The 14,125-nt window shown below is 41.3% G+C and overlaps 1 protein-coding gene across 2 annotated transcripts in view; it reads right to left on the bottom strand.

Moving 5' to 3' along the window:
* Positions 1 to 14,125, bottom strand: part of LOC138446671 (ATP-binding cassette sub-family C member 4-like) — a 174,667-nt gene that overhangs the window by 65,129 nt on the left and 95,413 nt on the right. For both annotated transcript variants that reach the window (XM_069601903.1, XM_069601902.1), the window contains one exon: positions 2,635 to 2,785. In XM_069601903.1, coding sequence (XP_069458004.1) covers positions 2,635 to 2,785 — 151 coding nt within the window. The remainder of the gene's footprint in view (positions 1 to 2,634; positions 2,786 to 14,125) is intronic.

The raw sequence follows: 14,125 nt of genomic DNA on the forward strand, positions 1-14,125 counted from the left end.
TCAACCAAGTCACATCAGCAGAACGCCACAAATCTGGACTCTACTGCTCTCCATCCATCCAAACACCTCACAAAACTGGACCTGACAAAAGTTAGCTGGTTCACTTGATGACTGTAAAAAAATTTTTTTACAGCTTTTAGGAAATGGATGATTAGTATCCTTTTTGCAACTAATTAGAAAATATCTCTTTAAACGTGAAATTGTTAGTTGCTCAGTCATGTCCAACTCTTTGTGACCCCATGAAGTATAGTCCACCAGGATCCTCTCTCCATGGAATTCCCCATGCAAGAATACTGGAGTGGGTTGCCATTTCCTTCTCCAGGGTAACTTCCTGACCCAGGGTTCGAACCAGGGCCTCCTGCATTTCAGGAAGATTTGGAAGTTAACAGGGAAGTAAGCATCTTATGTGTTAATTATAAAAATAAAAATGCAATTGCCACAGTGAAAAAACTCATTTGACTGGATAACTGAGATTTTTTTCCACTTGGTAGATACAAAGACCATGAGGCTCAACATTCTTCTCTTCTTGGCTTCATTTCTAGGTTCAGTCCAGTTCAGTTTAGTCGTTCAGTCATGTCCGACTCTTTGTAGCCCCATGAATTGCAGCACGCCAGGCCTCTTGTCCATCACCAAATCCCGGAGTTCACTCAGACTCACGTCCATTGAGTCCGTGATGACATCCAGCCATCTCATCCTTGGTCGTCCCCTTCTCCTCCTGCCCCCAGTCCCTCCCAGCATCAGAGTCTTTTCCAGTGAGTCAACTCTTTGCATGAGTTGGCTGAAGTACTGGAGTTTCAGCTTTAGCGTCATTCCTTCCAAAGAAATCCCAGGGCTGATCTCCTTCAGAATGGACTGGTTGGATCTCCTTGCAGTCCAAGGGACTCTCAAGAGTCTTCTCCAATACCACAGTTCAAAAGCATCAATTCTTCGGTGCTCAGCCTTCTTCACAGTCCAACTCTCACATCCATACATGACCACTGGAAAAACCATAGCCTTGACTAGACAGACCTTAGTTGGCATAGTAATGTCTCTGCTTTTGAATATGCTATCTAAGTTGGTATTAACTGATAATAATTATTTATAGTTGAGGTCTCTGATATGAACATATTCCCACCTTACTTTTTGGCTACAGTTTTTATAACTTTTAAAAATATATAATAATTCTACTTCTCTTATTAGTTTTAATATTGAAGTATATGCACTAATAATAAGATAAGTTCAATTATTTCATTACCTGTGATTACCTACACAATAGAATGATTAGTCATAAAATGTGATCCCCTATTTTTAGGTTTGTTTGTTTTTTTTGGATGCACCTTACAGGTTCTTAGTTCCCTGACCAGGGAGTAAAACAGTAGAGGCACAGAGTCTTAACCATAGGACCGCAGGAAAGTCCCTGTTCCCATTATTCTAAAACTAGGAAGCTGAATCAGAGAAGGCGATGGCACCCCACTCCAGAACTCTTGCCTGGAAAATCCCATGGACAGAGGAGCTTGGTGGGCTGCAGTCCATGGGGTCGCGAAGAGTTGGACATGACTGAATGACTTCCCTTTCACTCTTCACTTTCATGCATTGGAGAAGGAAATGGCAACCCACTCCAGTGTTCTTGCCTGGAGAATCCCAGGGACGGGGGAGCCTGGTGGGCTGCCGTCTATGGGGTCACACAGAGTCGGACACAACTTAAGTGACTTAGCAGCAGCAGCAGCAGCAGCAGCAGGAAGCTGAATGGAGTAATAAACTCAATGCATACTGAACAGACCTCCCTCTCGTGTCCTCCTAAGGAATTCTTTTCAGCATCGTTTATATGAATAACTTTAAGAAAGGGGAGCCACAAACAGTGTGGAATCGTCCCAAATACTAGTAATGATAAAGAGCAAACCTGCAAATAACAGGGCTTATCTTTTCAGCAGGGCTTCCCTGGTGGATCAGATAGTAAAGACTGAACCTGCAATGCAGGAGACCAGGCTTCAGTCCCTGGGTCTGGGAAGATCCTCTGGAGAAGGGAATGACTACCCTCTCCAGTATTTTTGCCTAGAGAATTCCATGGACAGAGGAGCTTGGTGGGCTACTGTCCATGGGGTCACAAAAAGTTAGACACAACTGAGTGACTAACATATGTCTTTTCAATACATTTAACAACTGCAACTTACTTGAACATGTGAAAAAAAAGTATTTTTAAAGTATATCACTTCTGACATATGTTTCATGAGGTCTCCTTTACTTTTCTAATCTTTTCCTTTCCTTGTCATTTCTGGTAACTTCAGGAGGAGAAAAATTGTCTATTTTCCTTCTATATTAGTTCCAACATGATAAAATATTTTTAAGAAAAGTATTTATGGAGTGGATACCCTGTGTTAGGAAATATGTCATGAACAAGACAGAAATGGTCCCTGTCCTCATGGTGCTCACATCCATCCTCCTTGTGCTAAAATGCAAAGCTGCACCTGACCTGCACCAGCTCTATCTGCCTTAAGAAACACGCTGACTCACAATGGCCATAACATTCAATTATCTAATGTTGACTTGTGAGAAATGCCAGAAGACAGAGTGCAGAATTTCAGGTGTCTGGTTAATTATGGCATAAACAGAAGCCAGCCTGCACTGCCATCCCAACCTGAGAGCCCCTGTACTCACTTGTACATTCCAGGCGTTTCACATCTCGTGACGTCCTTAAGAAATACCACCGGAGGACAAAGAAAATGATGCCAAGGGGAATCAAAGGTATAGCAGTCCAAGGAATCGCAGCCACCATCACGCCCACCACACCAACCACAAGAAGAAATGTCTGAAATAGCAAAAATAGATGCAGAGGCCTCCTTATGAAGGGTACTTGTCAAAGATAAACTGTAATGATTTGTTCTATTGGGATTAAACTCCTTTCCTCAAAAAGACTTGTTGGGATAGCAGGGAATGCTTTCCCTTCCAAATAAATAAAATTATAGGCGGTCCTCATGATACTTAGTGCATATGTTGAACAGGATGGTAAGAATTTTCCAGGTATCAGCTCTCATGATACACTCAGTAGCCCTTTGAGGCAGGCATTACTACATTTAACAGATGAGAATATATGAGGCTCAGAGAGTAGGAGCTGAATCCCAAACTCTCAGGAGTCAACAGGTGTTACTAGAGAGATGAGTGAGCAGGCATCACAGGTGAGGAATCCAAACGCCTCAGCTATACATGGAGGAATAAAGAAGCGGTTAAATACAAATTCTGCGTCCAGAAAAGTAGGACAAAATTTAAATGTTGACCTTTGGAAGTAGGAATTTCTCTTTTTAGATTTTCTATCCATAGTTAATACTTACTGAGTGTTGACAGTATACACAGCTATACCTTCACACCTTCACATATATTAACTCATTAATCCTCCCAACAGCTCTATCTAGTAACAGATAGAATTGTCTCATTTTACAGATGGAGAGAGTGAGGCACAGGGAGAGGAAAAAAAATTTGATGGACACTGCAAAGCCTCAGTCACGAAACTGGGAAGTCCATGTCACAAGTCTTTATGACATATTTAAGCTTGCCCCCAATATACAGCCATCTATCATTATAGTAAGTATTTAAAATGCGTATTCCAAAAGTTAATGATTGTAGCAACAGCAGATTCCATTTACCAAATGTTTACTGTACATAAGACAATGGGCTTAGAGTTCCATGAGCATTTTCTTAATCATCACATTATCCCATGAGATTATTCTATCTTGGTTAGTCTATCTTGGTCAAAAAAAGAGAGCAGGTAGAAGAGAAAACAAAATCATTGGTTGTTGCTGCTTTAAGCATCCATCTTTATCAGGAAAATTATGATACCCTTACTTTTTAAGAATGCAATCAACATTTAGTGTCTGCCTGCTATGACAATGGGGCATGGTGGTGAGGATGTGCAGGTTGAGTCTGGGTCAAGGCCTCCAAAGCTTATGATCTCAGGTAGATACAAATTCATGGTGATCTACACAAGGCAGAGAGTGCTGGGGAAACACAGAGAAGAATTCAGGAACATTTTTAGACAATTCTAAGAAGAGATTTATGGCTGAATTTTACAGGCTGGTTTAACAAATAGAAAGAGTGGCAAGAAAAACTTGCGGGCAGAAACTACAATTGATGGAAATTTTGAGCAGAAAGGAGCTGAGATGAGAAGCTAAGATGCCTGTCTGAGTTAACACTGGTTGTTCTGGGTCCTCTCAGCACCAGCACCTGCATTCCGTGCTTGCCACCCCAGGGCCTCCCCACCTTGTCACCCAGGGCAACTGGCCCAGGTGCGTCTCTGAGGGATGGGTTAGGGGTGGTTATGTCTGTATCACATGGATGTGGGTTATCATTTCACAGCTCTTCCTGATCAGTTTTCTCATAGGATCTTCACAAGCATCTTGTGAATGAGAAAAGTAAGAACTCCATTTTCATTTACAGATATGGCATAAAGATGGGAGGGTAAGTGGTTATCCTAAGTTTTCCCAGGAAGGACTGCAGGTCAAGGAGAAAGGCAGGAGTGGTTTGTACTCGGGGAATCCTAGAGTCTTGGCTGCAGGCAGGAGGAGCCTGGAAGGAGGAGGAAATGTCCAGAAATGTGACTCAGTGTTCAGGAGCCCTTGGGAACCAAACTGTATTATCTGGATGGAGACCCATGTACTTTTCCTGTTTTTCCCACATCTGCTGTAGTATCAAAATAAAACCCAGAGTGAAGAAGATGGGATTCAGAGGCAATACTCCAGTCATTAGTGGAAAAAAATAGGCCTGACTGACCTCTCTCCTATTAACCTACAGAAGAATAACTGCTTCCAGCTACTGCATTAAATATGCATTCTGTCTGCTATAACTTTCATGTTCATGGGGAGGGGTTCTGCCAGGGCCTTCTAAGTCTGGACTTAAGTTATCTGGCTTGCCATTGTTGGTTGTCATAAAAACCTGCTAAAATGTCAATAAAAAATTCAAATTACAATTTTTTAGCAAACTCATTGGCTTAAAGCTCAACATTCTTTGGGACGCTGTGGGAGAGGGCGAGGGTGGGATGATTTGGGAGAATGACATTGAAACATGTATAATATCATACATGAAACAAATTGCCAGTACAGGTTCAATGCAGGATACTGGATGCTTGGGGCTGGTGCACTGAGACGACCCAGAGGGATGGTATGGGGAGGGAGGAGGAAGGGGGGTTCAGGATGGGGAACACGTGTATACCTATGGCGGATTCATGTTGATGTATGGCAAAACCAATATATAATTGTAAAGTAATTAACCTCCAATAAAAATAAATAAATTAATATTTTTAAAAAAGCTCAACATTCAGAAAATGAAGATCATGGCATCTGGTCCCATCACTTCATGGCAAATACATGGGGAAACAGTGGAAACAGTGGTTGACTTTATTTTTCTTGGCTCCAAAATCACTGCAGAAGTTGATTGCAGCCATGAAATTAAAAGACGCTTACTCCTTGGTGTTTATGCCAAAGCCTTTGACTGTGTGGATCACAATCAACTGTGGAAAATTCTGAAAGAGATGGGAATACCACACCACCTGACCTCCCTCTTGAGAAACCTATATGCAGGTCAGGAAGCAACAGTTAGAACTGGACATGGAACAACAGACTGGTTCCAAATAGGAAAAGGAGTACATCAAGGCTGTATATTGTCACCCTGCTTATTTAACTTATATGTAGAGTACATCATGAGGAACGCTGGGCTGGAGGAAGCACAAGCCGGAATCAAGATTGCTGGGAGAAATATCAATAACCTCGGATATGCACATGACGCCACTGTTATGGCAGAAAGTGAAGAGGAACTAAAAAGCCTCTTGAAGTAAGGGAAAGAGGAGAGTAAAAAAGTTGGCTTAAAGCTCGTCATTCAGAAAACAAAGATCATGGCATCTGGCCCCATCACTTCATGGGAAATAGATGGGGAAACAGTGGAAACAGTGTCAGACTTTATTTTGGGGGGCTCCAAAATCTCTGTAGATGGTGACTGCAGCCATGAAATTAAAAGACGCTTACTCCTTGGAAGGAAAGTTATGACCAACCTAGATAGCATATTGAAAAGCAGAGACATTACTTTACCAACAAAGGTCCATCTAGTCAAGGCTATGGTTTTTCCAGTAGTCATGTATGGATGTGAGACTTGGACTGTGAAGAAAGCTGAACACCGAAAAATTGATGCTTTTGAACTGTGGTGTTGGAGAAGACTCTTGAGAGTCCCTTAGACTGCAAGGAGATCCAACCAGTCCATTCTAAAGGAGATCAACCCTGGGTGTTCTTTGGAAGGATTGATGCTGAAGCTGAAACTCCAGTACTTTGGCCACCTCATGTGAAGTGTTGACTCATTGGAAAAGACTGTGATGCTGTGAGGGATTGGGGGCAGGAGGAAATGGGGACGACAGAGAATGAGATGGCTGGATGGCATCACCGACTCGATGGACGTTAGTCTGAGTGAACTCCGGGAGTTGGTGATGGACAGGGAGGCCTGGCATACTACCATTCACTGCAGCACCCCAGGCCACCCTGTTGTGTGTCCATTGTGTTGGTGATACCATCCAACCATCACATCCTCTGTTGTCCCCTTCTCCTCCTGCCCTCGATCTTTCCCAGCATCAGGGTCTTTTCAAATGAGTCAACTCTATGCATCAGGTAGCCAAAATATTGGAATTTCAACTTCAACATCAGTCCCTCCATTGAACACCCAGGACTGATCTCCTTTAGGATGGACTGGTTGGCTCTCCTTGCAGTCCAAGGGACTCTCAAGAGTCTTCTCCAACACCACAGTTCAAAAGAGTCAATTCTATGGCACTCAGCTTTCTTCATAGTCCAACTCTCACATCCATACATGACTACTGGAAAAATCATAGCCTTGACTAGATAGACCTTTGTTGGCAAAGTAATGTCTCTGCTTTTTAATATGCTGTCTAGGTTGGTCATAACTTTCCTTCCAAGGAGTAAGCATCTTTTAATTTCATGCCTGCCATCACCAGCTGCAGTGATTTTGGAGCCCCCCAAAATAAAGTCAGCCACTGTTTCCACTGTTTCCCCATCTATTTGCCATGAAGTGATGGGACCGGATACCATGATCTTAGTTTTCTGAATGTTGAGCTTTAAGCCAACTTTTTCACTCTCCAACTTTCAGGTTGTATGGTATTCCCATCTCTTTAAGAAGAAGAACCATTGTTAATGCTCTCAGAGCTCCAAAGTTAGGTTACATCCCTCAGATTTCATGCCACTAAATTCTGAAATATTTTAAATAGGTTGTTTCTGACATCTACTTGTAGGTAATACTATAGCCACCCTCATTGTGGATTGAATGTTATATCTATAAACAGTGTATGTATTTAAAGTTATATGAATATACATTTGTGAATCTTTTATTGCCAGCTATCTCAAACTCTTTATAGAAGCTGGCAGAAGATGAAAATAGTATCTAAACAAAAAGTCATTTGAAGAAGGAAACAAAAGATTCTGGTGTACAATACAGAATACTTCCTTTAAGTCAACCTCATTTCTTTCTCCTACATTCCCAGGAATTCCAAAAAGCCCAGTTAAACCTACACACATAATTCCCCCCATCTGCTTGGATTTCAGGGCCATATGGTGGCCCATATCACCATGGCCAGTGTTTCTACACCTCTGTCACACTGGCACGGAGACAATAATGGATATATAGAAAGAAACATATTGTCCCAGGAGTAAGTGACTCAAGTCCTGATGCCCCCCAAATAAAGAGAATCATTACTTTTATATATTTCCCAATTGGAGCACACTATTTGGGAAATTATATCCAAAGTCTATGAATCCACATGAACAAATTAAAAGAAATTCTTAGATGAAATCTTTCACTTTAGAGAAAATGGTGATTTTTTACAATTCAGAAAAATCCTTTAATTTGCAGAGAATGACAGCCTACACCTAGAGAGGATATTCCACTAGCCCAGTATTGTGCTAAGACAGGGTTTAGGACAAATCTTCCTGCATATTAAAAGGGAGGGTAAGACACTACATCCATTCTCAATCTTAGTGAAAACTGGGATATACCAACAACATGAAAAGATGGTAATGGGAATTAAATGAGGTCACACACAAAAGTGTTAACCAGTTCATGCATAACAAATAGAAACTCTTAACTCCACCATTACTATCATCAGCGTGCTCTGGGTGCCAGCAGCCAGGGGAGGAGGGATGAGGTGTTCATAGATTGATGAGCCCAAAGAATCTTAAGAATCTGATGGAGTTGAGCCCTAACAGGCCTCTCATTCTAACCACTAGAACAGTTTAGTATTATCCAAGAATGTATCAGAGCAGGTACGATTTTTCTTAGATGTGGTGATGAGGTCACATGTACCAAAGTGACTGTGGCTTTTCTTTAGTCACAGTGAAAATCACATCTGAGGTCTATTTTGTTTGAAGATGCACTTTTAAAATAATATGACCAATAAACTTCATGTCTACTATAGTTTTTTTCCTCTCTGAATTATCTTCCCAACTCTAAGCCTTCCAAAGACTGACAAATTTTGGGACATGGCACTAAGTAACATTTTTTGAGATGTTTCTTTTCGTTTTTAATATATATTTTAAAGAAATGTTTCTTTTCTTATTTTGTATCATTTTTCTCTTTCAAGTTATCCTTTTTCTTAGTGAAGACTTGCCATTTTGAAACTCCTAAGCATTTATGGGAGACTAAGAGGAAAAGTGCTGGACCTCTGAATCAACAAAACCAAACAAGATTATTCAATATAGACCAAAGAGAAGATCAATTTGACAGTTACTATTTTATGCACCATGAACTGGTACACTGATACCAGTGGAAGTACAAAATCTGTATTTTGTAAAATCATGAATCTCAGGAAATTGAACAGTGTCCACTCCAGGTCGGCATTCTTGGTGGAAGCAAGCAGCCTGGTTAGGTTGTCAGGATGACTAAGGCAAAGGATAGGTCCCCACCACCTATGGAAGGAAGTCCCATGAGCATCTTTCATCCTCCAAAAGGATGCTGTGTTGTGAGCAGCTGTTTATGACAAGCCACACTGGTTTCTAAATGACTTGTAAGTGAAATATATAAAAAAGCAGCAAAGAAAAGAAAATAATGCTTGTGAAAATGTTAATGGTTTTGTTTAAAAGCCTGTCCAACCAAAAAACTAGAAAAATAAGACTTTGCTTTATTGCTAGAGGCTATGACAAGTTTTCTCATAACACAGAAATCCACAATTCTCTAGACCTAGCCAACAAGCCAAGAAGTAATGGTTATGCCATGCTTCCAAATACCAATAATGGATGACACTTCCTAAGACTTGTCATGAGTCCCAATCTCAAGTATTTCACAGGCTTTATATATATATATATATCATTCTCACATCAACATGAGGAGGGATTATCCTCTCCATTTGCAAGGCAGGAAACTGATACTCAGAGAGGCTTACTGATTTGCCCAAATTCAAACAATTCAGTCATTATGACCCCAAGTCTTTGCTTTTAACTTCTGCCTGATACTGCATCACATATTATATATTTCCCCTTCTGTCTGCATTTTCTAACCCTGTTGGGTTTCTTGTGGTTCTATCTGGTCTCTCCCATGAGGGGGCCAGTTCTAGATTCCCAGCTACTTAGGGAATAACAGCCTGTTCAGTTCAGAGGGCAGAATGATCATTAAAAGATCTTAAAAGTGATTACTGGGCTTCCCTGGTGGCTTAGTAGTAAAGAATCTGCCTGCCAGTGTAGGAGATGCGAGTTTGATCACTGGATCAGGAAGATCCTCTAGAGAAGGAAATGGTAACCCACTCCAGTATTCTTGCCTGGGAAATCCCATGGATAGAGGAGCCTGGAGCACTGCAGTCCATGGGGTCACAAAGAGTCAAACACAACTAAGCGACTAAATGGCAACAGCAGCGGTTCATTCTGTTCATAGTTTTTCAGGCAGTCTGTCTACCAGATCTAATTCCTTGAATCTATTCATCACCTCCATTGTATAACCATAAGAGATTTGATTTAGGTCAAACCTGAATGGCCTAGTGGTCTTCCCTACTTTCTTCATTTAAGCCTGAATTTTGCAATAAAGAATGATGATTGGAGCCATAGTCAGCTCCACGTCTTGTTTTTGCTGACTGTATACAGCTTCTCCATTTTCAGCTGAAAAGGACATAATCAGTCTGATTTTGGTGTTGATCATTTGGTGATGTCCTTGTGTAGAACTGTCCCTTGTGTTGCTGGAAGAGGATGTTTGCTATGACCAATGTGTTCTCTTAACAAAACTCTGTTAGCCTCTGCCCTGCTTCATTTCATACTCCAAAAGCCAAACTTGCCTGTTACTCCAGGTATCTCTTGATTTCCTACTTTTGCATTACAATTCCTTATGATGAAAAGGACATCTTTTTTTGGTATTAGACCTAGAAGGTACTATAGGTCTTCACAGAACCAGTCAACTTCAGCTTCTTTGGCATTAGTAGCTGGAGCATAGGCTTGTATTACTGTGATGTTGAATGGTTTGCCTTGGAAGAGAACTGAGATCATCCTGTCGTTTTTGAGTTTGTACCCAAGGACTGCATTTCAGACTCTTTTGTTAACTATGACAGCTTCTCTGTTTCTTCTAAGGGATTCTTACCCACAGAAATAGATACAATGGTCATCTGAATAAAATTTGCCCATCCCCGTCCATTTTAGTTCACTGATTCCTAAGATGCCAATATTCACTCTTGTCATCTCCTGCTTGCTTGACCACATTCAATTTACATTGATTGATGAACCTAACATTCCAGGTCCCTATGCAATATCCTTCTTTACAGCATTGGACTTTAGTTTTACCAAAAGATACATCCACAACTGAGTGTCATTTCCACTTCAGCCCAGCTGCCTCATTCTTTCTGGAGCTGTTAGCAGTTGCCCTCTGCTCTTCCCCAGTAGCATATTGAATCCCTTCCAATTACAAAGGCTGTACTTATAGTGTCATATATTTTTGCCTTTTCATACTGTTCACGGGGCTCTCACAGCAAGAATACTGGAGAGGTTTATCATTTCCTCCTCCAGTGGACCTTGTTTTGTCAGAACTTTCCACTATGACCTGTCTGTCTTGGGTGGCCCTGCATGGCATGGCTCATAGTTTCATTGAGTTACACAAGCCCCTTCACCAGGACAAGGCTGTGACCCATGAAAGGGGAAAGGACATGAGGATTCAGTCATTTAAGCTCAGCCAGGCTGATGATTGTTGTTGTTTTCTCTTCCTGAATAAGGTGTGTGTGAGGAAGAAAGGTTTTGCAATTCAGTTTTCCTCAATAAATTAAAGCATTTTGCTGAGGGCAGCTGTATGCAACTTCTGATGCTCACAGAAGTCCCCCTTTTTTTTTTGAAATTTAATAAGTGATATTTTTGGTATTTTAAAATTTATTTATTTTTAATTGAAGGATAATTAAAATGCCTAAATTTAATTTCCATATCTTACCTTCATTTTCACTTGTTTTATTTGTAGGAAGACTTCTTGGAGGTGATGATTTCAATGTCAAAAGCAGTGCATAATTGAGACTCCTTACTCAATGTTATTTGGGACATTGGAAAATTGTATGAAAATTATGTTAATTTGAAATATTTAGTGCCCAATGGTCAGTTTTGAAAACAACTGATTTTAATTCTGTGAGTCTACATAAGAAAGTGTCCCTTAAGATCTTCAAGAATTACAAACCTAGAATCTCTGTAATACAAACACATGAGAAGGTATTTACAGGCCTGGAAACTATGTCTGACAATAAATTTAATGCAACATAATGCTGGTGTCATCAGACAACTTTTCTCACTTAAAAATACATAACGGTGTTTTAAAAATAACTACCTACTACTTAGTGCTCAACATGCATTTAGATGTTATGAAAAGAATAATATTAAAACAACTTCATTTTGTCTTCCCACAACATTTATGGAGTTGGTAGTATTTTGTCTATTTTACTGAGAAGAGACTGGCTTTTGGGGGTACAGACAGGAAGGAGAGCTGGGATTCAAGCTTGGAAAGGGAGACTGCAGGGCTTCCCACGCCACTGTACTTTAAAACTGTCAACATCATAAATGATTATCAGGTGGAATCACACTACATAAATTGATTTTTTTAGGCTGCTTTTCCTTCACCCTTTTTAAAATGGTGAACAGCTCCAATCTGCCCAACAACTATACTGTGACTGAACAGGCAACTTCTGTGGCAGCTGTGAGAGTCAGTGCACAGGATGGTGCACACACGCATGATCGCCCTCTAGTGGGATGTGGTCTCTGAGTGGCATTGTCTGAGTGGATGGACTGTCCTGCAGTGCAGACCACTACTCAGAATTCAGGGTTTCCCTTAGCCACACTTGGCAGCACTATTACAAAATATTAAATAAGTTATCTGAGATATCATTTAAGGGAATGAGAAAGAATTAAATGAGGAAAAGTATATGAAATAAACACTTTAGAAGTAATAAAAATAAAAATGATCAAGAATCTTCCAAGGTTTATCAAATACACCAAGGATAAGCAGAATCATCAAAAATGAGTGGAAAACACTTGGCACAAACTACGTCCTTTAAAACAAAATTGAACAACCCCCTTCCAGCCCCTTTCTTTCCCTCCTCTCAGCTGGTGAAGGGAGAGAAAGATAGGTTCCCACATAGGAACCCTGCTTCCAGCAGCACCTCCAGCCCCACCATCCACAGCAGCCTTTTCTTTTCATCTGGGATCAAAGGTCACCTCCTAGAAGCTCCGCCCACCTCCTGGACCAGGCTCCCTAACTGCCTCCAGCCCCCACATCCAGTTTGCCTTCCTCCACAGAGCTCCCACAATTAGGATTCCAAAAGCAGCAAGGGGTGAATCTCTGGATGTCTCCCTCCTGAAGGGAAGCTGGAGGAGACCACCCATGAGAGGAGGGGTTTGGCTCACCCTTGTTCTTCAGGACCTCAACTCTAATCACTGTTGAAGGGAAGGAGGGAGAGAAATACCACCCACCACCTCACACACACACGCAACTCACAAACTGTACACCCCAACACCCAGCAATACCTCCTCAACCCTGCATTCCAGATGGGCCTCTCTCCTGCTTCATTCAAACTCCTTCCAGGAGTAGCCTGTCTTCACCTCAACTCCCTCCACACCTCCTGGATTCTCAGCCCTTTGCACTCTCACCTCCTCACATCTGAAACCTGCTTCTCAGGTCACCAACACCTCCTGATTCCAAATCAACCAACAAGTTTTCACAGACTCACCTTCTCGTTTGCACTGAGCAGATCTGTCCTTCCTTGATTCCCCAACCTACTTCCTTCTTTCTCCCTTGCTATTCACTGTGTGTCTCCTCTCCTCCCCTTTTCTCTCTTTGCTTTCTCTCTGATATCGAGTCTTCTTATACTGGCCCCTAAAATGCTTCCTTCTCTCTGGGCAATCTTGTCATCTTCAGAGTTTCAGCTACTACCTGCTCAGTGAAGGGTACACAGGCTCCATGCTCATCTGAGGTCTTCCCCTCAAACACCAAACTCTTACTTCCAATGAGCTACAGGACACCTCCACCTTCAACTTCAAGATAATTTAACTACAGGTGGCAGAGCTGGGATGGGAAATCAGCGAGACTGGAATTTTCCCTCCTCATTAATGAGAATGTTTCCTACTGAAATCAGGTAGCATCTATCCCTGTCCCTTTATATGACATGTAAAAAACATGTGGCAATCTGTCTATGACCACTAACTAACCATGTAAGCACATGGCAGAAACCCAAGTTGGCCTACCTTGCCATAGCAAAGAAACAGAACCAGTCACAAAATCTTTTCAAAGAAATTCACAGTCATTGTTAAAATGTGACACTGTTTTCAGGGAAAAATCATTTCTGAGGATAAATTATGCAGTTAAACCCAGAAGGGCACATTTATAAAATAAGTCTGCAGAATAGAAAAAAAATCAGACCTCTTTGCAGTAAAAGTCCTCTGCTTCTGAGTCTCAGTGTAGTTCACACTGGTAACTGTTGAAGCCATGCCCACAGTTGACACTGTCTGCAGTCAGATCTCTGCTGCATTTCCCTGGGCTATAGTCCATGGGGTCACAAAGCAGTCAGACACACTTTAGCAACTAAACAACACTGTCCTTGTTAAAGTAGTATTTTCACCTTATTTTTACCAATTTTTTCTTTGTAAGTAACCACAGCTGGCTTTATCCA

This window comes from Ovis canadensis, chromosome 10 (assembly GCF_042477335.2).
Source record: "Ovis canadensis isolate MfBH-ARS-UI-01 breed Bighorn chromosome 10, ARS-UI_OviCan_v2, whole genome shotgun sequence".
Classification (NCBI taxonomy): domain Eukaryota; kingdom Metazoa; phylum Chordata; class Mammalia; order Artiodactyla; family Bovidae; genus Ovis; species Ovis canadensis.